Here is a 22,149-nt window from a genome sequence, read left to right as displayed (position 1 = left end):
GAGAGACACGGGCCGGCAGGGGCTTCACCAGGGGGCGCCCGGGGGGCGGGGTGGGAGGGGAGCCGGGTGCCCGCCGCCCGCACCTGGTCCTGGAACATGGCGCCGCCGAAGGCCCAGAGGCAGGCGAACACGAAGTAGAGCTCGTACAGCTCCTTGGAGGAGTCGGGCGGCGCCGTCTTCTCCGTGAGCAGGCACTCAAGCAGGTACAGGATGGTCTGGATCACCGTGATCTCGGGCACCGGCGTGATCTTCTTGAACCCGAAGCGCAGCTTGTCCAGGCAGGTGGGCAGGTACTTGTCGAAGAGGATCATCAGGTTGGCTTTCTCCGACTGCACCTTGCGCCGCTCGATCCAGCTGCTCACCACCCTGGGCGGGGCGGGGGGCAGGGTGGTGGCGGCTGCTGCCCTGGGTCTGCCCGGCACCCCCCCCCGATCCCTGCCCCCCACGTGGTTCTGGCAGGGTGGCCGCCTGGGTGGCGCCGGGTCCACCAGGAGGGCGCTGGATCGGAAGTGGAGCAGCTGGGACACGAGCCAGAGCCCGTGTGGGTGCTGGTGCCACAGGCGCTGGCCTGACCCGCTGTGCCACAGCTCTGGTCCCCCAAAACGAGGGACTTGGACGGCAGCCCACGTGGCGCAGGCTTCCCTGGGGAGGTTTTATGCATCTGTCTATTTAAAGAATTTTCTATTTGAGGCCTATAGCCGCTGTCTTTGGTCAAGGTTGATGGAATTAAAAGGGTTTAACTGACCCCAGGATCTGGGAAAACCGCTCTCGGCAGGGCTCAGAAGCCTGGCCAGGGCCCCGCCCCGCAGAGCTGGCCGGCGTCTGTGCCCCGGGGCCCACGCCACGCTCACACCGCGCCTGCACTAAAACAGAGCCTCGCTCCCTCCGCCGGCATCGGGAACGGCCCTCCCTCTCAGCCAGCTCTCCTTCCCGGCTCCCGGGCCCCGTGAGTGGGTGTCCCTGGGAGGGAGCGTCTCGCCGAGCCCTGTGGTGTCTGACCCAGCGCCCGAGGTAGGAAAAGGAGGCTGGAGAGGGAGGCTGATTGGCCCAAAGCGGCAGCATGCGCAGGGTGGGCTCTGAGCGTGGAACCCCACGCGTGCCCCTCAGGTCCTGGAAACGTGGGCTCTCGTCTGGGACGCTCCCTCCTGCTTGGCCAGCAGCCCTGGCCTCAGCCCTCTGGAAGTCTTCCTGTCTCGTGGCCGGGAGAGCCCCTCTCCCATCAGCACGTGGGGCTCGCACACGCGTGTCACAGCCACCCGGCGACGGCATCACTGACTCCCGTGTCCGACCCCATCCTCTCGGCATCGCGGCTGCAGCGCCCGGCGAGGGCCCAGCACGCGCCGTTTATCACAGGACAAGCGAAGGCGCGGCTCTGAGGTCTCCCTGGGCCTGGCCTTCCCCCACCTGGCTCTGGACGCGCAGCCGCAGCCGCAGCCGCACTCACGGGTTCCAGCCCAGGTCGGCGGGGTTGATGTAGAGGATGCCGGCCCTCGAGACGGTGGCCGGGGTGGCCGTCCGCAGGTGGCTGATCTCGAACACGAGCCTCATGGTGCGGTTCAAGGGGATGCGCTCGTTGCTGGCCAGGGTGAGCACCTGGCGGAGCCCGGGGGGGTGCTGTCAGCATCAGGGGCTCCCAGAGGCCTCGTGGGGGGGGCTCACTCCTGGAAGAGCCGGGAGCAGCCCCAGTGCACCCTGGGACAGAGTGACTTCCGGACGGGACCCACGGTTCTGACATTGAACTTGCTTTTATGAACCCTCACCCTTCCCCCACCCCGGAAATCCTCATCCTCCTCGAACCCTCATCGAGAATCAACTAGACAATTCCGGACGCCGCCTTGGCCCTCCAGGACACGGGCTGTGCCACCGTGTACGTGGGGGGCTGCTTTCTTTACCCTTAACCCACACGGCTGCCCCAGAACACACAGGACGGGGCTGTGCCATCCTGCACCACCCGTGGGAAACCTCTGTGACTGGCTTCTCCCGCGTGGGTCCCCCCGCCCTCCCTCCCCGTGACTGGGGTCTGCCCAGCGTCGGGGGGTGGGCATTGGGGCTGCGGTTAGGACGCTGCCTGGGGCCCCTGCACCCCACGTCGGGTGCCTTATTCAGCTCCTGGCTGCTCCACTTCCAGTCCAGCTTCCCGCTAACACACCCTGGGAGGCAGCCGTGATGGCCCGAGTGCTAGGGCCCCTGCACCCACGTGGGAGACCTGGATGGAGCTCCTGGCTCCAGCCTGGCCCAGCCCTGGCCGTTGTGGGCACTGGGGGAGTGACCCAGCGGATAGAAGAATCCCGCTCTCGCGCTCCGCCTCTTAGGGAGATCCCCTGGGAGCCACGAACCTTATTGTCATCCATGACGGTGTTGAGGGACTCGATCCACATGGGGTCTATGTCCCCGTCCAGGACAATCCACTTGGGGCCGTCGTGCGTGATGTTGGCCAGGTCTCGCATGATGGTGGAGAACAGGCCTGGGAGGAGCAGGCGGTGTCACAGGGGCCAGGTCCCCCACAGCGCTGGGGGCAGGGGACACTCTCCTGTCACCTCCTGGGCCCGCCTGGAGGAGGCCTGCGCCCACGTCAGAGGGACCAAGAGGCCTCGGGGCAGGAGGTGGGGACTGAGCTCTCTCCCTCCTCCTGGCCCCTGGGGGCTCCTTCCACAACCTTGCCTCGACCCCTGCCCTGTGGCTGTCTGGCTCGCTTCCCGGCTGCCCCACGCCTGCACGCCCCGCACAGCCCCTCCTCGCTCGCTCTGCAAAGCTCAGCTGGGCGTCTTCAGTGTTGCATCAGGCCCCGCCCGGGACAACTGAAGCCCCGACCCTGCAGACGGCTCCATGGAGGGCGCGCGTCACAGGGAAAGGCTGAGCCAGGGAGAGGGACGAGCGGGCAGAGCCGAGGCCGCCCCACACGAGCAGCGTCAGGGCCCCCACGCCCCCTCCCGCAGGGGCCCGTCCTCCTGCATCCAGGAGCTGGCTGGTGAAGGGGTGGCCCACACTCACAGCCGCTCCTGCCCTGGCCCCGTGTGCCTGTGCTGCCTCGCCTGTGGCTATCAGAGGGCCCTCAGATGGCCCCGGGATCCCTGTATGGTGCCATCGTTATGCACCGCCTGTTTGCCTGTCCCCTTTCCCCCCAGCTCAACCACGAGTCCTCGTGTTCTCTGGAGCCTGGTGGGTGTCAGGAATGCGAGCACACTGAGCGCAGCAGCCAAAGGTGCAGCCCTGGGGCCACGGTGACCAGCAGGTGCAGCCCCTGCCACCATGGCGACCAGCAGGTGCAGCCCTGGGGCCACAGTGACCAGCAGGTGCAGCCCCTGCCACCATGGCGACTAGCAGGTGCGGCCCCTGCCACCATGGCAACCAGCAGATGCAGCCCTGCGGCCAGCCTGGGCCCCCCGGCCCCCACCCCAGTACCGTCTTTCCACTCCCGGGTGGCTGGGTTGATGATGCCGAAGAGCTCGTCGCAGGTGACGGCCTTGGGGTCCAGGTCGATGGCCACCGGCTTCCTCTTCAGGTTTTGGTAGGTCTTGTTGAGGGACCTGAGGACCTGGCACAGGGTCCCTGTGTGACTCCCCGCCCCGAGCACTCGCCCCAGGCCCTTCAGGGAGCACAGCGGGGCACCTGATCTCGCGAGACCCGGGATGGCTCGTGGGGGGCCCCACACGTCGGCGGAGACCGACCATGCGCAGGACACGGGGCTCAGCGGCCAGCCGTGCCGAGCCGGAAAGATCCGCCCCCTGAGCTTCTTGCTCACTGGACAGGTGACCCAGCTCGCGGGAAAGCGTGGCAGGGAATCCCATCCACACCCCTCCACCTGGACCGGGCGAGTTCAGGGCCCGGGAGGAGACCTCGTGTGTGTCCCAAGGGGCCTTCAGAATGGTCACGGGCAATGCTCATGGAAAGAGCGATGTGTGGATTCCAAGATGTGTTTGCGCCAAAATAAGCTCATCTGTCACCTCCATCATTCCAGGGACTTTTCGAAGAACCCTCGTACATGTTCACTTCTAGATTTTGGGGCCAGCACTGTGGCACAGCGGGTAAAGCTGCTGCTATGGGGTAGCCGGTAAAGCTGCCACCTGCAGTGCTGGCATCCCATGTGGGCACCGGTTCAAGTCCCGGCTGCTCCACTTCTGATCCAGCTCTCTATTATGGCCTGGGAAAGCAGAAGAAGGTGGCCCAAGCCCTATACCTGCATGGGAGACCCAGAAGAAGCTCCTGGCTTTGGATTGGCACAGCTCTGACCGTTGTGACCATTTGAGGAATGAACCAGCAGATGGAAGACTTCTCTCCTATCTCAAACTCTCACTTTCATTTATTTATTATTTATTTATTTTTTGACAGGCAGAGTGGACAGTGAGAGAGACAGAGAGACAGAGAGAAAGGTCTTCCTTCTGTTGGTTCACCCCCCAAGTGGCTGCTACGGCTGGTGCTGCGCTGATCCGAAGCCAGGAGCCAGGCGCTTCCTCCTGGTCTCCCATGGGGTGCAGGGCCCAAGCACTTGGGCCATCCTCCACTGCACTTCCGGGCCACAGCAGAGAGCTGGCCTGGAAGAGGAGCAACCGGGACAGAATCCGGCGCCCCGACCAGGACTAGCGCTGCAGGCGGAGGATTAGCCTAGTGAGCCGCGGCGCCGGCCTCTCACTTTCAAATCAATTATTATTATTATTATTATTTTTTAAAGAAACCTGAGTTCACACAGTTTCTTTTACAAAGAACTTGCTGGGCACGTCCACTGCTTGCTCTGTCGTGGGAAGGGTCTTTGACGACCGAGTCAGGGCCAAGCTCCACGCTCGGCTGGTGTGCAACCCCCCAGTGCTGGTGGATGCCAGGCAGGAGGGTGGGGGCCTCGGGGAGGGAGGTGACGGACAGGTGTGCAGGGGAGGCGGGAGGAGGGCCTCATCCGTGGGACCAGGACCTGTGGCCACTCTCCCGTTCCTGACTCCTTCTGGGCTGGGGGTACTCCCAGGATGCACTGGGGGGAGTCCGTGGTGCGGGACAGGGAAGGCCCCCAGGCCACCCCGCCGGTGCGCGTACCTGGGACTTGCCGCTGCCCGCGTTGCCAATGACGAACACCGAGTGCCGCACCTGCAGCAGCTCCTCCAGCTGCACCACCTTCAGCACGAAGCTGTCCTCGGCCTGCAGCCTGAGCTCCACCACGCTCTGCTTGATGACCTGGCCAGGCACAGACGCGCACGCAGGCGGGAGGTGGTCTGTGCCCCGCCCCGTGCGACCTCAGGAGGGGGCGGGGTCAGCGGCTTCACCCTCAGCCGCCTCAGCCCCAGGCCAGGTGACCCCCAGCAAGGAGAGGGCAGGGCTGGCCAGGGCGAGAGAGGCGCAGCTGGTGGCTCCAGGGGGTTTCTGGCAGCAGCGTGTGACCCTCGCGCCCCCCCGCCCTGGCGCTGGGGAACGGCTACCTTCTCGAAGTTGAGGTCTCGCTTCCGAGGCACGTCCAGCGCCGGGAAGAGGTCCCCGATCAGCCCCATGAACACCGGGAGGTCGTCGGTCACGATCTTGGGGATGTTGAAGTCCCGCAGCGCCCTCATGAGCACCTGGTCCTCTGCGCGCGTGGGGTCCCCCCTCTTCAGGGAGCCGGCCACCACCAGCACGGACTTGATGGCCCGGAGCCCCCAGTCGTAGTGGTCCTGCGGGTCGTGGGGGCGGGCGTCGGGTCGTCTTCCAGGGGCTCAGGCGGGGCCGCCCTCCCCTGCCCGCCCGCACGCCCGGCGCGCACCTGCTTGGAGAGCAGCTCCTTGCACAAGGTGTAGAGCGTGATGAACTTCCGGGCCAGCAGGCGGGCTTCCAGAAAGCCCTCGGCCACCAGCATGATCTCGCAGATCAGCTCAAAGTCAGGGACCACCATCGCGCAGGGCCTGCGGACATCGAGGTGGCTGGCTTCCTCTGCCCCACCCCCACCTGGACATCGCGGTGGTCTGCCCCACCCCCACCTGGACATCAAGGTGGCTGGCTTCTTCCTCTCCCCCACCCCCACCTGGACATCGAGGTGGCTGGCTTCTTCCTCTCCCCCACCCCCACCTGGACATCGAGGTGGCCTGCCCCACCCCCACCTGGACATCAAGGTGGCTGGCTTCTTCCTCTCCCCCACCCCCACCTGGACATCGCGGTGGCTGGCTTCTTCCTCTCCCCCACCCCCACCTGGACATCGAGGTGGCTGGCTTCTTCCTCTCCCCCACCCCCACCTGGACATCGAGGTGGCTGGCTTCTTCCTCTCCCCCACCCCCACCTGGACATCGCGGTGGCTGGCTTCTTCCTCTCCCCCACCCCCACCTGGACATCAAGGTGGCTGGCTTCTTCCTCTCCCCCACCCCCACCTGGACATCGAGGTGGCTGGCTTCTTCCTCTCCCCCACCCCCACCTGGACATCGAGGTGGCTGGCTTCTTCCTCTCCCCCACCCCCACCTGGACATCGAGGTGGCTGGCTTCTTCCTCTCCCCCACCCCCACCTGGACATCGCGGTGGCTGGCTTCTTCCTCTCCCCCACCCCCACCTGGACATCGAGGTGGCTGGCTTCCTCTCCCCCACCCCCACCTGGACATCGCGGTGGCTGGCTTCTTCCTCTCCCCCACCCCCACCTGGACATAGAGGTGGCCTGGCTTCTTCCTCTCCCCCACCCCCACCTGGACATCGAGGTGGCTGGCTTCTTCCTCTCCCCCACCCCCACCTGGACATCGAGGTGGCTGGCTTCTTCCTCTCCCCCACGCCCCCACCTGGCCCTCTCCACTGAGCGGTGGTGCACCCTCAGCTGCTGGCTTCTGGGGCTTGGTGCCAGGGTCCGGCCCACCCTCCCCACCTCCAAGCCTGAAGCTTCCTCGGCTCCACCCGGCCCTCCGTGCACCAGGGAGCAGGTGAATTCTCACACAGGGACCTCTGGCCCTCGCCGGCCTGCCACCCGCCTCTCGCCCTGCGCTGGCTCCTGGGCCCTGCGCCCCACACCTGAACAAGGCCTTCAGGTTCTCGGGCAGCTCGGTGCGTCCGGCGTAGCCAGGGTTCATGGTGATGAAGATGCCGACGGTGGGAATGAGGCTGATCATCTCTCCCAGGAAGTTGAACGTTTTCTTCTTGGCTCGGATGGCGTCCTGGACACACTTCACCTGAGCGGCAGGGACACGGCCGTGTCGGCGGGGACAGCGCCGGGGCCCGGGGCGCCCACGTCCCGGCGTGCGGCTGAGGACTTCTGGGGTGCCCCCAGCTTCTTCAACACCAAGCCTTGTCATCCTGAGACGGCTGTCGGCGCACACGTGGTTGTGAGAGGTAACGCAGGGGAGACCCTGGGTGGCCTGCAGCCCGCGACCCCACACTGACACTGTGCACCGCTGTGGTGTGGAATCGCAGCCGGGGCCCGGCACCGACGCGGCGCAGCCTCTCCTTGACCCCTGGCAGCCGCTGCCTGTGATTCTGTCGCGTCCCAGCGGGGCGGGCGGCACGCACTCCCCGAGCTGGGCTTTCCCATGCGGCAGGTTCCGGAGGGGCGCAGGCTCCTCGCCAGGCGGAGGGGCCCTGTTGCCACAGTCCCTTCCTGGCCAAGGCCCAGCCGAGGGTCTCCTGGGAGGCCACATCTACACCCGCAGGGACCCGCCTGCCTTTGAGTCTTCGTGAGGACCGCAGAAGGGCTGCACGTGTCCAGGACACCTCCTGAGGGCGCCCGAGACTCAGGGAGGCGACCTCAGCACCGGTCTGCGGTGGTGCAGGAGCGGGGGCTGGGCCGGCACTTGGAATCCTGCACCCCCCCAAACCCCCCCAGGGCTCTGTTCTTCTTCTGAGTCCACAAACATTCAGCGTCTAAAATGCGGTGCCTAGAAATCCCGGGGGCTCGCTCGCCGAGTTTGAGGTGGGGCAGGGACTCTGTGGACGTCCCTGGGGCCAGGGAGAGGGTCCCCGGCTGCAGACAGCGCTGGCCACACGGGGTGGGGGGAGTTGGCCACCCACCGCAGCCTCTGCCTAACTGGGCTCCAGCCCTGGACGGGTGCTTGAAGGTGGAGGGAGGGGCACACAGAAGCCGGCCGCATCGCCCCGTGCCCGCCAGCAAGCCCGCCGTCATCCCCGCGTCCCAGATCAGCACCGAGCAGGCTGTGGTCTCCGGCAGCCCTGCTGGCTCCCCACATCCGCCCCCCTGCAGCTGCAGGGGTGGAGGGAGAGGGGGGGAGGGCGGTGACGGCAGCACCACCCACACCCTGACTTCCTTTTCCTTTTTGAATCTCAAAGTTGATCCCTGACCTTGAGGAGAACCCAGAGGTCCTTGATAACAGCAGGGGTCAGTGTCGGCACAGAGGCGGGGGCGGGGCCCAGCAGAACCCCGCCCCCACCCCCCCACCCCCCCACCCCGCCTAGGCAGGCTTCAACACAGCTCCACGGATCCCCCATCCATGTGTGGTTACACGTGTGCTACGGCTCCCGGGGGTCCGACCAGGCTGTGGGACCCCCGAGCCCAGGGCCGGGCCTCCCCCTTCTCTGTGCCCTGCAGCTCCAAGGGGCCACGTGCGGGCAGGGCGGGGCCTCCGCTGTACCTGTACGGCAATCACAGACAGGACTTCCACCGAGATGCGGTTAAACTCGTCAAAGCAGCCCCAGGCTCCGGTCTGGGCCAGGCCCTTGTAGATGTTTCCACAGGACTGGAAGGCGTGAGATCAGGGAGGAGCCGGTCAGAGAAGGGGAGAGAGGGCGGCCGGCCAGCAGCGGCCTCCCCCTGCCCACACCGCCGTGACTCCCGGCTGAGGGGTGGCTGTGGGAGCTCCCTTCCTGGAGACGGTCCACCCTGCACACCGCTGGTTCCTTAGGAGCCGCCCGGGCCCAGGGAGACTTCCTGCGGGTCCCCGACAGGAGCGCAGACGGGACACCTGCGTAGACACCAGCCGTCCCTCGCTCCCTGAGCCCCGCTCTTTGGATGCACATGGGGGTGGGGCAGTGGGGGGGCGGTGGGGGGCTGGGGAACTTCACTGCTGGACAGCCCCCAGCTGGGCAGTCGGGATCCTTCACCGCTCACGTGTGGGGTCCCGGGGGCACCCGAAACCCCTCCTGGAGGCTGTGCTCTAAACCCCGGGGACGGGTGGGCTGTCGGCCTTGATGAGGGCCGGGTAGCAGGCCTGGAATGGGGCCTCTGCACTGTGGGGTGTGGACACAGGAGGGAGAGTGGCCCCCTGCAGACCCAGGTCCTGACCCCACGGGACCCATGTGGGGGCCTCTGGCCCCGCCCCCAGGCTCGGCCGCGTACCTTGTAGTCCATCTGCTCCGAGCAGTTGAAGACGTACACCATGGTGCCCAGGGCCCGGCCCAGGTCCTTGGTGGTCTCGGTCTTGCCGGTGCCCGCGGGGCCTGCGGGGGCCCCACCCATGATCAGGTGGAGGGACTGGGTCAGTGTGATGTAGCACCTGCAAGGGGTGTCGCGTCACCGGGGGCGGGGACACCTCCCCCGCCCCCGCCCCCGCCCCTCCTTCCTGCGCTGCCCGTGGGATCAGGCACCTGCCGGCCTCGGGGTTGGGAGGAGGCAGGAAGGACTTCGGAGGGGACCGAGGGACAAACAGCACGGGCATGGCCGCTGGGGCCTTCGGGGCTGCGGGCCCTGCTAATGCACCTGCAGTGGCCATGACTGCGGCAGCCTGGCCGACGAGGGTTTGCCGGGAGGCGCTGCTGGTCTGAGCCAGTGAATAAACTCACTCGATGCTCCCCACCACCACCCTCGCTTTGCAGGCCCTCAGGGAGGTGAAGTGACCGTCCCGCGGCCACACAGCTAGCGTCGGGACGAGGACCCGGGGCACAAGGCCAGCACGCGGCACGGCCCGGCGTGGACGCGGTCGCCTGACCCGAATCTGGTGCTGGCTCCTTTCATCCCTCAGCAGCCGAGGTTCGGGTCCCGCAGGGGCCGCGTGGGGGCAGGTGGCCCTCACCTGTCTGTGAGCGGGGTGATGACCAGCCGTGGGGTGTTGCCCAGGTACTCGTAGGAGTACTGGATCTGGGCGTCGCAGATGTTGGCGAAGCAGTGCCTCTTCTCCTCGTCCCAGCGATGCCGGAGCTGGGACTGCCAGGTGAACGCCTGGGAGCTCTCCACCTGCGGAGCCGGGGCCTCCGAGTCAGCGGGGGCGGGGCGGGGGGCAGGGAGGCGGATGCAAGAGCCACACCCGACCCGGGGAGGCCAGCCTGCCCCAGGCCCGCCGCAGGCCTCCAGGGCCTCTCCCTGGCCCTTCTTCCCCTCCAGCGCCCACATCCAGGCATGGGGCTGCCCCCGCAGAAGCTCGCTGGAGAGTGGCGGCTCCTGCTCCCGGTTGCTGAGTGTTAGTTACCGGGGTGGGGCATCGGCGAGGGACTGGGGGGCTGGGGGGGTGGCTGCCCACAGCCTGAGCATCTCCACCCCAGGAAAAGGGAAACACAGGGGCTGGAGCTGCCGGACCCATGGCTGCAGACCGCCGACCCCAGTGCATTCCCCCGCCGGCAGCGCCCGTGCCTTGGCGGTGATCATCTTGGCCACCACGTCCCGGGCGTGCACGTCGATGGTGCAGACGGTCATGATCTTCATCCTGTCGCCGGCATTGAGGTTTCCGATGAGCAGGGTGATGAGCGCGTTCAGCTGGCTGATCTGGGGGCGACAGGCACCTGTGCTGAGACCCCGCGCGGCACCGGCCCCGGGCGAGGCGCTCTCCGGGCTTGGCTCAGCGCTGGGGCTGTGTGGGCCTTCGGGGAAGACCACCGCGCTCAGATTTGCAACAGTGAGGGGCAGGAGGAGCTCTGCATGCCCCCCCCACACGCTGGGGTGGGCTCCGCTGTGGTCCGGCCCCTCGATGGAGCCCACGGAGCTGCAGAAAATGAAGTCACAGAGGAATCTGGACAGCAGGGGGAGGGGTGACAGCTGATTGGAAACTGCTGATCGGTGAACTTTCACTCACGCCCGGTTACACCCACCCAGAAAGGCCAGGCGGCCACGTGAAACACGGACGGGTCCTGCCCTGGTGGAGGGGGCCTCGGCTAACGTTCCCCTCTGCTGTTTCAACAAGTCACCTCTCATTTCTTTCTTTTTTTTTAACATTGAATTTTTTTTAAATTTTTTTTGACAGGCAGAGTGGACAGTGAGAGAGAGAGACAGAGAGAAAGGTCTTCCTTTTTGCCGTTGGTTCACCCTCCAATGGCTGCCACGGCCTGTGCACCGCGCTGATCCGAAGGCAGGAGCCAGGTGCTTCTCCTGGTCTCCCATGGGGTGCAGGGCCCAAGCACTTGGGCCATCCTCCACTGCACTCCCTGGCCACAGCAGAGAGCTGGCCTGGAAGAGGGGCAACCGGGACAGAACCGGCGCCCCACCTGGGACTAGAACCTGGGGTGCCGGCGCCGCTAGGCGGAGGATTAGCCTAGTGAGCCGCGGCGCCGGCCTCCTCTCATTTCTAAACTGAGGAAGACTCTCCTTGCAGACCTGGCCGGCAGCAGCACTGCTGACACCGGACAGCGCTGACCCCCCCCCCCGGGGCTGCCGCACACGCACCTGCTTCTTGTTGTAATCCTTGATGGCGTTCTCGTAGCCCTCCTCCAGCCTCGCGAACGCCATGCCCACCTCCGTGGTCCACCAGATCTGCGTGCACGTGAGCGCCACCTGCAGGCAGGGCGCCCTGGTTCACCGCTGCCCACACCACCAGGTGTGCAACCTGCTGCCCAGCCCCGCCCGCCCGCCCGCCCCCTGACCCCTGACCCCTGACCTGGGCCGGGTAATCGAAGATCCACTGCTCCCTCGGCTTCTCCTCGTACGTCACCACGGCCTCGGGGATCTCGTGGCGGAGCGTGGCGCACATGCGGTCCAGTACTCGGTTCAGCCAGACTTCCACCTGGGGACGGCAGTGGCTTTGACCACACGGGGCCATGGGCGCAGCTGGCTCCAGGGACTTGCTTGGTCACTGGTGCCTGTGGTCTGGCAGGGAGAGGAGCCCAGGTCTTTACAAGGTGGGAAAATGATCCACCTGCAAACCGCAGGTGCAACCCGGGCAACACTCGGTGCCTCAGCGGTGGGCAGGGCCTGTCCCTCGGGCAGCACAAACACCATCCCGGTCTGGTCCTGCCCAGGCAGCCACAGGCTGGGGCTCGAGACCCCACAAACCAGCATCGGGCTAACTCTTAAGTTGATCATTTCGTATGGGCCTGGGAATGATGCTATAAATATCCAAATGACCCCTGGCAGAAAGAAAAAAAAGGTTCCCCACCCCCACTAGGTGATCAGGGACACAGGTGACGATTCCTGAGTCACAGAAGGAGGGGTGCCAGAGAAAAATCTGGAAGGGCAGGGTCCTGGCGCCACTGCCGACGTCCTGTGCCTGGCAGGCTCTGGGGAGGGGCGCCTCCACCGGCTCCCAGGGGGCGTGGGGCAGTGACGGACTGTGCATGGCACACCAGGCGGCCTCCCGACAACAGATCCTGTCGCCAATGCGGAATGCTGCTGGGAGGGGCGGGGCTGGGGGCAGGCCGACCCCCGCCCTCCAATGCCGGCGCTGGCAGGGAACAAGCCCTGCCTATCGGACCTTGGGGAGCAGCCGGCCGTGGCTCCTCACCTTAGAGAGCCGCCTCACGAGCCCCCTCCTCCCTCCTCCTGCCCCTCTTTGTTCAAGATGCACCCACCCTGCTGATAGGTGCCGTCCTGCTCCTGCGAGGGTTCTAGGGAGGAGGAGGAGGGGAGGGCCGCGCACCGGCGGCTCGGCAGGTGTCCCTGGTCAGAGTGCGTGGCCCGCCCCGCCGGGCTCACCTGCCCAGAGAGGTCGCATTCCTGGTCAAAGTCCACGTACTCGTCCTCCTTGCTGTACATCCCGAGGCCGGACTTGAGCGGCTTCTCGTCGGCGTCCAGGCGGAACTTGAGTTTGCACAGGCTGTCGAAGAGCTTGGACAGGTGGCGGCTCACCTGGGGGCGCGGGCCACGTGGAGTTACGCAGAGCGCGAGTTAGAGAGAGGGAGAGGAGATCTTCCATCTGCTGGTTCACTCTCCAGATGGCCACAGGGGCCAGGGCTGAGCCAGGAGCTCCATCGGGTCCCCCACATGGGCGCAGGGGTCCAAGCTCTTACGCCATCCTCTGCTGCCTTTCCCAGGCCACCAGGAGGGCGCTGCATCGGAAGTGGAGCGGCCGGGACACGAGCCAGAGCCCGTGTGGATGCCGGTGCCACAGGTGCTGGCCTGACCCGCTGTGCCACAGTTCTGGTCCCCCAAAACGAGGGACTTGGACGGCAGCCCACGTGGCGCAGGCTTCCCTGGGGAGGTTTTATGCATCCGTCTATTTAAAGAATTTTCTATTTGAGGCCTATACCCGCTGCCTTTGGTCAAGGTTGATGGAATTAAAAGGGTTTAACCGACCCCAGGATCCGGGAAAACCGCTCTCAGCAGGGCTCAGAAGCCTGGCCAGGGCCCCGCCCCACAGAGCTGGCCGGCGTCTGTGCCCCGGGGCCCACGCCACGCTCACACCGCGCCTGCACTGAAACAGAGCCTCGCTCCCTCCGCCGGCATCGGGAACGGCCCTCCCTCTCAGCCAGCTCTACCTCCCGGCTCCCGGGCCCCGTGAGTGGGTGTCCCTGGGAGGGAGCGTCTTGCCGAGCCCTGTGGCGTCTGACCCAGTGCCCACGGGAGAAAAGGAGGCCGGAGAGGGAGGCTGACTGGCCCAAAGCCACAGCACGTGCAGGGTGGGCTCTGAGTCTTGCCGTGGGGCTTGTGTTGTGGTCCGGGCCCCGGGGCAGTTTCTGGCATGGAGGACCTGCTGGAGGTGATGCGAGGATGTTCGCCTACACGGTTGCTCCATCCTGGGGCTTCCCAGGCACGGGAGTGGACACCCCCAGGCTCAGGGCACGGCCTGGCTTATCCTACCTCCACAGGGTCATTGCCGTTGGACAGGATGTCCAGCAGGTCAGCCGAGGAGACGAAGTAGAACCTCGGGAAAGCCAGCCTCTTGGTCTCCAGGTATTCTGCCAACGCCTTCTCGCACACGGCCAAGCTAGGGGGAGCAGAGAGAGCCGCCAGTGCTGCTGCCGCGAGCGCTCGGCCAGGCCGTCCCGGCTGCACCCCGGACGGCGGCCCTGGAGGCGGCCGGCTTGCTCTCTGCGAGTTTTGTTTTTGTTTGGAAAGCAGAGCGAGTGAGTGAGCGCATGAGAGCCCCCAGCCACGGGTTTGCTCCCCAAATGCCTGCAATAGCCCAGGCTACACCAGGCCAAATCTGAAAACTGGGAACTCAACCCGAGTCTCCCACGTGAGTGGCAGGGCCTGGGGCCCGGGGGCCAGCACCGCTGCTCCCCAGGGTATGTGTTCGCAGGAAGCTGGAACCCGGAGTGCAGCCTGGACTTGAACCCAGGCGCCCGGGACGCAGGTGTCTTCACCCCGTGCCGAACACGCGCCCCCCATGGGCCCAGAACTTCCAGCCGGATGCTGCTCCTGTTTCTCTGCCAGCCCCAGCGCTGTGGGCAGGAGGGTACGCCGACTCACCTCCGCGGCCCGCCTTTGAGGGCGAAGGCACCGTGAACCCAGCACCCAGCACCCAGCACCCAGCACCGACGGACGACGCCCCCTCCCGCGGCCGCGCGTGGGACCCACCTCTTCTTCAGGGCCTCGAGTTTGTCGTAGAGACCCGGCTTGTTGGTGGCTTCCACCACGTTCGGCGTCTTCACCGCGTCCTCCATCAAGGCCTGGGCAGGGCAAGAGGGTGGCCGGGGCGTCAGGATCCCGGCCCTTTCCGGAAGGAGACGCGGGCGCGGGAGCCGCCGGCGCACCTTGAACTCCAGGTCGATGTCGTCGAAGCGCTTCGAGTCCTCGGGGAGCTGGGCGCGGATGTCCTCAGAGCCAATGAAGATGCTTTCCAGGTGGCTCCAGGTCCTCTGCACCTCGAACCAGATGGAGATGACCGAGTCCGCCGTGGACAGCTTCTGCTGCCAGCTCGTCACCTCCTCCAGGAAGTGCGACAGGTACTTGGACATCATCAGGTTCTGCAGCTGCACCTGGTTGTCCTCCAGCGTCTCCACCAGCACCTCGTCCGACTTGAGCATCATGGTGCCCGTGCGGGGGTGCGGCTCATGCTCGAACTCCATGGTGGTCCAGGTGCTGTCCAGGGTCTTCAGGACCTTCCGGGGGACACGGGAACGAGGCCGTCATGCACCTGGCGTGTCGGCAGCTGAGGGCGGACCCTGCGTTCTGCAGGCACGGCATGACATACTGACGCCGCTCACCGCCGGCACCAGGAGGCGCCGAAGCAAATGGACGTCCCCCCACTGCCGGCGGGACCGCCACAACCTGGCAGATCCACACACGGCAAAGTCGCTCAGCCACGCACACCATGCCAGTGTGGACAGGCAGATCCACACACGGCAAAGTCGCTCAGCCATGCACACCAGGCCAGCGTGGACAAACCACACCGGTGCCAGGTCAGCCAGAGAAGCCGCACGCAGGAAGCCAGCGCCGGATGAGAGCCGAGGGTGCTGCTCCGGCACAGCGGCCACGACAGCCTGAGGCACTCGGCGAGGGCACTGGGCGTCCCTCTGCTGCCTACGAAGTTCCCAGGTGGGAGAGGCCCTCGGCGTCCGGGACCGACTGGTTCTCATCACCCAGGCAGGAGGCCCCAAGAAAGCCGCCCCGGCACTTCCTTCTGCGCCACTCACTGCCGCCTGTGTCCTCACGCCGGCTCCTGAGCCGCCGTGCCTGTACCAGCTCAACCTAGAAGCCTCTTCCCTGCTGACCCGCCCACGTCAACTCCACGCTCGAGCCAGCAGACCCCGCCCCCACACAAGGGCACATGCAGAATCCTGCCTCCCCTCCGACTGTTCCCGTGAACCTCTCAGATGGGGAACTCTGCAGGGACGGACGGGGTCAGCCCGGAGGAGGCTGGAGGGGAGGGTGGGGGCGGGGACGGCTCAAGGGCGTGGGTGTGCTTTTGTGCTGCTGAAGACGTCCTGGGGCTGGCACCGGGGCAGGTAAAGCTGCCACCTGCAGTGCGGCATCCCACATGGGCGCCGGTTCAAGCTCTGCCTGCTGCACCTCCGATCCAGCAGCAGGAGAGAGAACCGCATGCTTTAAAGACACAGTAAGTCCTGGGCGTGTCTGGGAGGCTGCTTTGCGGGTGCAAGGGGGAGGAGCCCCCCACCCCACCCCTGCAGAGCTGGGGGCGGCGCCCGGCTCGGCCCAGGAGCCCACCTTCTCCATCCCCGACTCCTTCACGGCCTTGTCCACGATGTTGCGGACCTCGTCCTCGTACTTGTGCAGGTTCAGCTGCAGCAGGTCCGCCAGCGTGGTCTGGTCGGACATCTCGAACTTCACCTGGGGAGAACGGGCACGCGCCGTCAGCCGGCTCGGCTCGGCCCGGACGGCCGGACACCGCGCTTCCCCGAGAAGCGGGGGGCAGGCGGCGGCCACGGCCACAGTCGGGGGTGGGCAGCCACGGCCACTGCAGGGAGCGGGGTCGGGGCGGGGGGCAGCCACAGCCACAACGGAGGGCAGGTGGCCGCCAGAGTATTTGGCTCGGTGTTTGCTGGCCGTGGGAGTGAGGCTGTTTGCTTCGGCAGACATCAAGGTCAGCGCCTACACCTCGCGGATACCCCAGGAGAAATGTGGCGCCAGGACTGCTCCTGGGGGGCGTGGGGACCCTGGGGCAGCTCTGGGGGCATTCAGCTGACCGCAGGGCCGGCTCGCTCGTCGGCAGGGCCCAGTGCAGAGCGATAACTGACGGCCCCTGTTCAATGACCACGCAGGTTCAGACGGTGACGGCAGAGTTAGTTAAGCGTGGGTGCCCTGAGCTCGGAGCCCTGTGTGTCACCGCGCTGGCGGCCGCCGTGTCTCAGCGCCCGGGCTCGGCGGCAGGGCCGGGCACCCTCCCGCCTCCCGCACCTCCCGCGGTACCTGGGTGGCCTGCGTGAGCTGCTGCCAGTGGCGGTCGCGGATGGCGGGGTTCTGCAGCTCGCTCACGGCGCGCAGGGACGTGATCATGTTCTTCACGGTGTTGTCCAGCCCCACGAAGGCGTCCCAGGCCTTCATCTCCTTGTCCAGAGACCGCACGTCCTTGGCAAACTTCTTGCAGTCGAGGTCCATCTGCTCCACGTTGATGTCTTTCCACTTGGTGGTCTTCCAGTCGTCAATGCTCGTGTTCACCTGAGACGGACACGGCCCCGCTCGCGGCACGGACAACCCGGGAGCCCGCCGGGCCTCCCCGCACCTGCCCTCCGAGAGCCACGTCCAGGGAGGCCTGCTCAGAACAGAGTTCGGGACAGCGGTTGGATGCAAGAAAAAAAATTCAACACTTGTACAAGGGTCAAGGGTACTGCAAAGAGTTTGTGGAAGGCAGCGTTAGAAGTTTATTTTGGTGCAAAAACTGAAGAAACGCACACAAATGCAGGATCCTCAACAAGTTCACGATAAATACGTACGCTGAGAAAGCTGCACGGGTTTCGACTTTTTTTTTTTTCACAAAAATAATCATTAAATTCTAATCCCCATGAAATTTTGACATGCCCTTGTGTCACAAAAGATACAACGTACAAGAAGTTAAAAAATACTTTGGTGGGGCTGGCGCTGTGGCGTAGCGGGTAAAGCCGCTGTGGGTGCCAGTTCGAGTCCCGGCTGCTCCACTTCCAGTCCAGCTCTCTGCTGTGGCCTGGGAAAGCAGTGGAAGGTGGCCCAAGTGCTTGGGCCCCTGCACCCACGTGAGGACATCCACGGAGCAAGGGGCATCTCCGAGCCGGAAAACGGCCATCACCAGACGCCCAGGCTGCCTTGACCCTGGACGTGGAGCCTGCGGTCTCCTGCCCGCCGGGCTTTGTTCTCGCAGCTCCACTCCACCAAGGCCGGCAGCGTTCCTGGGTTAACCACCACGTTGCAGGGGCGCGGTGTGTGAGAGAACGAGAGGGCGAGCAGGCGGTGGCAGGTGGGGGCACCTGTGTGCAGAGGCCCTGCAGGGAGCCCCACCCCGCCCCCCAGGCCAGGGAGCAGGCACGGCGGAGGGCGGGGCTCACCGTGAAGATCATGTCCCAGAGCTCCTTGAGCAGTAGTGCCTCCCGGTGGCAGGCCTTCAGCTGCTTGTAGTCCGGGACCGTGACCTCAAACAGGCTCCCCGACTTGCACAGTGACTCCATGATGTCCTCCATGGCCGCGATGCTCTTTTGTTGCTGGGGGCGAGGGGCCGTCAGCGGGGCGCCCGCACCCCACCCCTGCCTTTCTCTGCCGTCTCCTCCAGCCCTACCCTCACTCAGCGGCTCCTGGAGGGGAGGCGGCCGGCCCCACGCAGGTCCAGGGCGGAAGCCTCGACTCCTCCCAGGATCTGTTCCCTGGTTTCCCAGCCTGCCCCCTGCCCTCATGCCATGTTTCATCTTGTTAAAAACTGCGTGAGCGGGGCTGGCGTCGTGGCGTAGCCGGTGAGGCTGCCGCCTGCAGCGCCGGCATCCTATAGGGGCGTCAGTTCGAAAGCCAGCTGCTCCACTTCTCAACCAGCTCCCTGCTAAGGCACCTGGGAAAGCAGCAGAGGATGGCCCAAGAGCTTGGGCCCCCGCACCTACGTGGGAGACCTGGAAGAAGCTCCTGGCTTCAGTCTGGCCCAGCCCTGGTTGTCGTGGTCATTTGGGGAGTGAACCAGCGGGTGGAAGATGGCGCGTGCACTCTCTCTGCTTCCCCCCACTCCCCATAACTCTGCCTTTCAAATAAATAAATTAGACGTAGGCGAAGAGGAAGACGAGGGGCCATCGTGAATGCCCTAACGAAGGGTCAACCACGATGAGCTTTTTCGTGTTGAATCTGTGGGTTCATATCACACATGCACACACACACACAGCTGTGCACACGTGTACACATGTACAAACACACGTACACACACACACAGATACACATACTGGTACCCGGATGTGCAAGTGCACGAGACGACCTGGAACACGGCCGGCCCCGTGTGTGCGTGTGCACAGACACCGCCTTAACACGGCCTCTCCCACGCACGCAGGGCCTGACTCCCTCCCATTCACTCAGTGTAGACCAGGGCCGTGCTCACACGGCGCTCCCTCCCCCAAATCCGTGCAGCGTCCACGAAGAGCCCTGATCCCCCCCCACCCCCGCTCCTGCCCCCTGAGTCCTGGGGGCCCGGCACGAGTGGCCGCAGGCGCAGGGCTGTGTGAAGCTGCGTGGTGGGTGCCGACTACAACGTGGACGCTGGGAACGGAGTGGGCACCGTAGGAAGGAGCTGGGGTTTGGGGGGGGCTGGGGGTTAAGCCCCAGTGACAGGAAATTGCTGCCCATGAGCAGAACTGGGGACAAGCAAGGTGGAGCCAGGCTGCGGGCCGGGGCAGGTCTGTCCAACCCAGGACACAGGATGGTCACGTGGGCCCGGGGCTGGGTGGTGGCAGGGTCTGCGTGTTCACGTGCATGCAGACACGTGCGCACGTGCCTACACACACGCCATCGCACACCCCCTTCCCCCGAGACGAGGCTCACGGAGGCTGTTTCTAGATTCACGGGAAGGCTGGAGCAGAGGCCCGGCAGCCACGGGGTTCCCATCGGGTCCCCCCGAGCCAGGGTACCTTATTCAGGGACTTGTAGGGCTCGGGGTCCTTGAAGGAGAACGGGGCCTCGTGCCGGAACTTCTCCCTGAACTCGTGCTGCTTGAGCTGCGAGGGACAGAGGCAGAGCTGCGTGGGTGGGCTGCTCACCCGCCCCCGTCCCTGCCTGCAGCTCCGAGGTGCCCCTCCCCCGGCAGCGCCCCCCTGGGGCCGTACCTCGAATTGCTGGCATCTTCGGCGCAGGATGCTGACCTCGTTGGCCTGCAGGGGAGCCACGTTCTGCTTCACCTGGATGGCCAGCTTCTTGGTGTTCGTCCACTGCTCCGGCAGCTCCTAGAGGGGGCAGGGGTCGGGGACGGCTCCTTGCTTTTCTTTCTAAAAGCTTCCTAGCGGGGCCGGGGCCAGCGCTGTGGCACGGCGGGCTCAGTGCAAAGCCAGCATTGCCTATCCGAGCCCCGGCTGCTCCACTTCCGATCCAGCTCTCTGCTCACGTGCCGGGGAACGAGCCCGTCTCCTTGCCTCTGCCGGCCCCGGCCCAGCCGCATACACACTGTGCTCCCTAATGGGGCCCCCGGGTGATGCACGGGGCAGCTGCCAGCCCCTCCTCCTCCACCCGCCTCAGCACCCAGGGTGCTCCAGTAGCCAGCGGGCGACGTGGGATGCCAGCAGAACAAGCAGCCCGGGGGGTGGGGGCGGCTGTGGCCGAGCTTGAAGGCCACCTCCAGTGCCCCGTTCTCGGGGGGCCTCCCGTTCCAGCCTCCGAGGGGCTCACAGGTGTACACCTGCCGTGGTCCCCAGCTCACGGCTGTGGGGAGGGCACCCCCCCCACTGGGGGGTGGTCAGAGCCCGCCCCGCCCACCCTGCCTACTGCCCCGCCCACCCCGCCCGCCCCACCTGCAGCTTCAGGTGGATCTCCTCCGGCAGCTCGCCTACTGCCCCGCCCACCCCGCCTGCCCCTGCCCCGCCCCGCCCCGCCCCGCCCACCCCGCCTGCCCCTGCCCCGCCCCGCCCCTGCCCCGCCCACCCCGCCCTGCCCCGCCCGCCCCACCTGCAGCTTCAGGTGGATCTCCTCCGGCAGCTCCTCCCTGTAGGTCTTGAGCAACTCGATGGTTTGCTTCAGGGGCTCGAACAAGTTGTCGGTGGCCACCTGCCTCTCCTTGACCTTCATCAGGTGGCCCATGACCTCCACCAGGCCGTTGTAGTCCCCTTCCTTGAGCGGCGTCGTTAAGCCCGCCCTGGCGACTTTCATGAAGGCTTCCAGGTCGGCGAGGCTGAAGAGCAAGGGGGCCACCCGCGTCGGGCCAGGCACCCTCCCTCCATGGTGGGGGCCACCCGCGTCGGGCCAGGTCCCCTCCCTCCATGGTGGGGGCCACCCGCGTCGGGCCAGGGCCCCTCCCTCCATGGTGGGGGCCACCCACATCGGGCCAGGTCCCCTCCCTCCATGGTGGGGGCTACCCACATCGGGCCAGGTCCCGCGGGACCACCCACATCGGGCCAGGTCGCCTCAGGCCCCTGCCCCCATGGTGGGGACCACCCATGTCGGGTCAGGTCCCCTCCCTCCATGGTGGCGACCACCCACATCAGGCCAGGGCCCCTCCCTCCATGGTGGGGGCCACCCGCATCAGGCCAGGTCGCCTCCCTCCATGGTGGGGACCACCTGCATCGGGCCAGGTCACCTCGGGCCCCTGCCTCCATGGTGGGGACCACCTGCATCAGGCCAGGTCGCCTCCCTCCATGGTGGGGACCACCTGCATCGGGCCAGGTCGCCTCCCTCCATGGTGGGGACCACCTGCATCGGGCCAGGTCGCCTCCCTCCATGGTGGGGACCACCCGTGTCGGGCCAGGTCACCTCGGGCCCCTGCCTCCATGGCGGGGGCCATCCAAGGTGACAGCGGGGATCTGGCAGTCGACGCGAGGCCCCGCCCAGGGAGGGAGAGCTCCTGTCCACCTCTGGACACTGCCACCTTGCTCAGCCCCTGCCTGGACGTCACCCACGTGCCCGGCTCAGGCCTACTTGCAAGCCCAGCTCGAGGCCGCGTCTCAGAGGGGCCCCAAGTGGTGCTCAGCCGGACAGCGCCGCCCGTCACAGCTCCGATGGCCGGCTGTCACTGCTGTGTGCACGGTTTCCCCAGCACCTGGGGCCTGGACCCGGCACGTGCTCAGTGAGCCCGGGCTGGGCGGAGGGGCCGTGGGCTGCGGGCTCCCGGCAGGGGCGCGCCCTCCCGCCGGCTCCGGGGCGGGGCTGGTGCCCACCTGCTGACCACGTGGCTGCTCAGGTGCCGCTTGAACATGAGGCTCCAGCGCTTGATGGTGTTGAGCAGGGCCTGCTTGAAGGGGCGGCAGTCGCACTGCAGCCAGCCGTGGAACACCCTGGTGTTCTCGCACCTGGACACCTCCTCGTACAGCTTCTCGTACGAGTCGATCTGGGGACACAGCCGCCAGCGCTCGGTGGGGCCCGGGCTGTGACTCGGGCCGGGCCTCACCTCCCAGACCTTGCCGGCTCAGACGGCACAGCGCGAGGCGCAGGGGCGGGGGCGGGGGCGGGGCCTCGCTATGGCTGTGCTTCCTCCTCCTCACCCTGACGTCCCAGTTCCTGGGCCCCGGCAGCAGGCCAGAGGCTTCCAGGCGTGAGCACGGTCACCCCTTAACCATCCTCCAGCTGTTTTCCACCCCGGGGCTTCCCTA

At 66.3% G+C, this 22,149-nt stretch overlaps 1 protein-coding gene across 4 annotated transcripts in view; it reads right to left on the bottom strand.

Moving 5' to 3' along the window:
* DNAH17 (dynein axonemal heavy chain 17) overlaps positions 1-22,149 on the bottom strand; it is an 81,102-nt gene that overhangs the window by 33,710 nt on the left and 25,243 nt on the right. For 2 of the 4 annotated variants that reach the window (XM_070060216.1, XM_070060218.1), the window contains exons 20-44: positions 21,718-21,887; positions 20,513-20,735; positions 19,681-19,797; positions 19,486-19,572; positions 17,938-18,090; positions 16,829-17,077; positions 16,127-16,249; positions 14,713-15,060; positions 14,537-14,628; positions 13,817-13,943; positions 12,713-12,865; positions 11,679-11,804; positions 11,468-11,575; positions 10,442-10,573; positions 9,888-10,048; positions 9,215-9,371; positions 8,511-8,615; positions 6,940-7,097; positions 5,720-5,858; positions 5,403-5,630; positions 5,023-5,160; positions 3,403-3,535; positions 2,337-2,464; positions 1,445-1,593; positions 84-366 (exon numbers count right to left, since the gene is read on the bottom strand). In XM_070060216.1, coding sequence (XP_069916317.1) covers positions 84-366; positions 1,445-1,593; positions 2,337-2,464; positions 3,403-3,535; positions 5,023-5,160; positions 5,403-5,630; positions 5,720-5,858; positions 6,940-7,097; positions 8,511-8,615; positions 9,215-9,371; positions 9,888-10,048; positions 10,442-10,573; positions 11,468-11,575; positions 11,679-11,804; positions 12,713-12,865; positions 13,817-13,943; positions 14,537-14,628; positions 14,713-15,060; positions 16,127-16,249; positions 16,829-17,077; positions 17,938-18,090; positions 19,486-19,572; positions 19,681-19,797; positions 20,513-20,735; positions 21,718-21,887 — 3,987 coding nt within the window. Of the gene's footprint in view, positions 1-83; positions 367-1,444; positions 1,594-2,336; positions 2,465-3,402; positions 3,536-5,022; positions 5,161-5,402; positions 5,631-5,719; positions 5,859-6,939; positions 7,098-8,510; positions 8,616-9,214; positions 9,372-9,887; positions 10,049-10,441; positions 10,574-11,467; positions 11,576-11,678; positions 11,805-12,712; positions 12,866-13,816; positions 13,944-14,536; positions 14,629-14,712; positions 15,061-16,126; positions 16,250-16,828; positions 17,078-17,937; positions 18,091-19,485; positions 19,573-19,680; positions 19,798-20,358; positions 20,386-20,512; positions 20,736-21,717; positions 21,888-22,149 lie in introns of those variants that run through there. The other 2 variants (XM_070060217.1, XM_070060219.1) reach the window with 2 other exon arrangements.

The sequence above is a fragment of the Oryctolagus cuniculus genome, chromosome 17, assembly GCF_964237555.1.
Source record: "Oryctolagus cuniculus chromosome 17, mOryCun1.1, whole genome shotgun sequence".
NCBI classification, from domain to species: domain Eukaryota; kingdom Metazoa; phylum Chordata; class Mammalia; order Lagomorpha; family Leporidae; genus Oryctolagus; species Oryctolagus cuniculus.
Note: the sequence above shows the minus strand (reverse complement) of the source record. Positions and strands in the feature narration are given on the sequence as shown.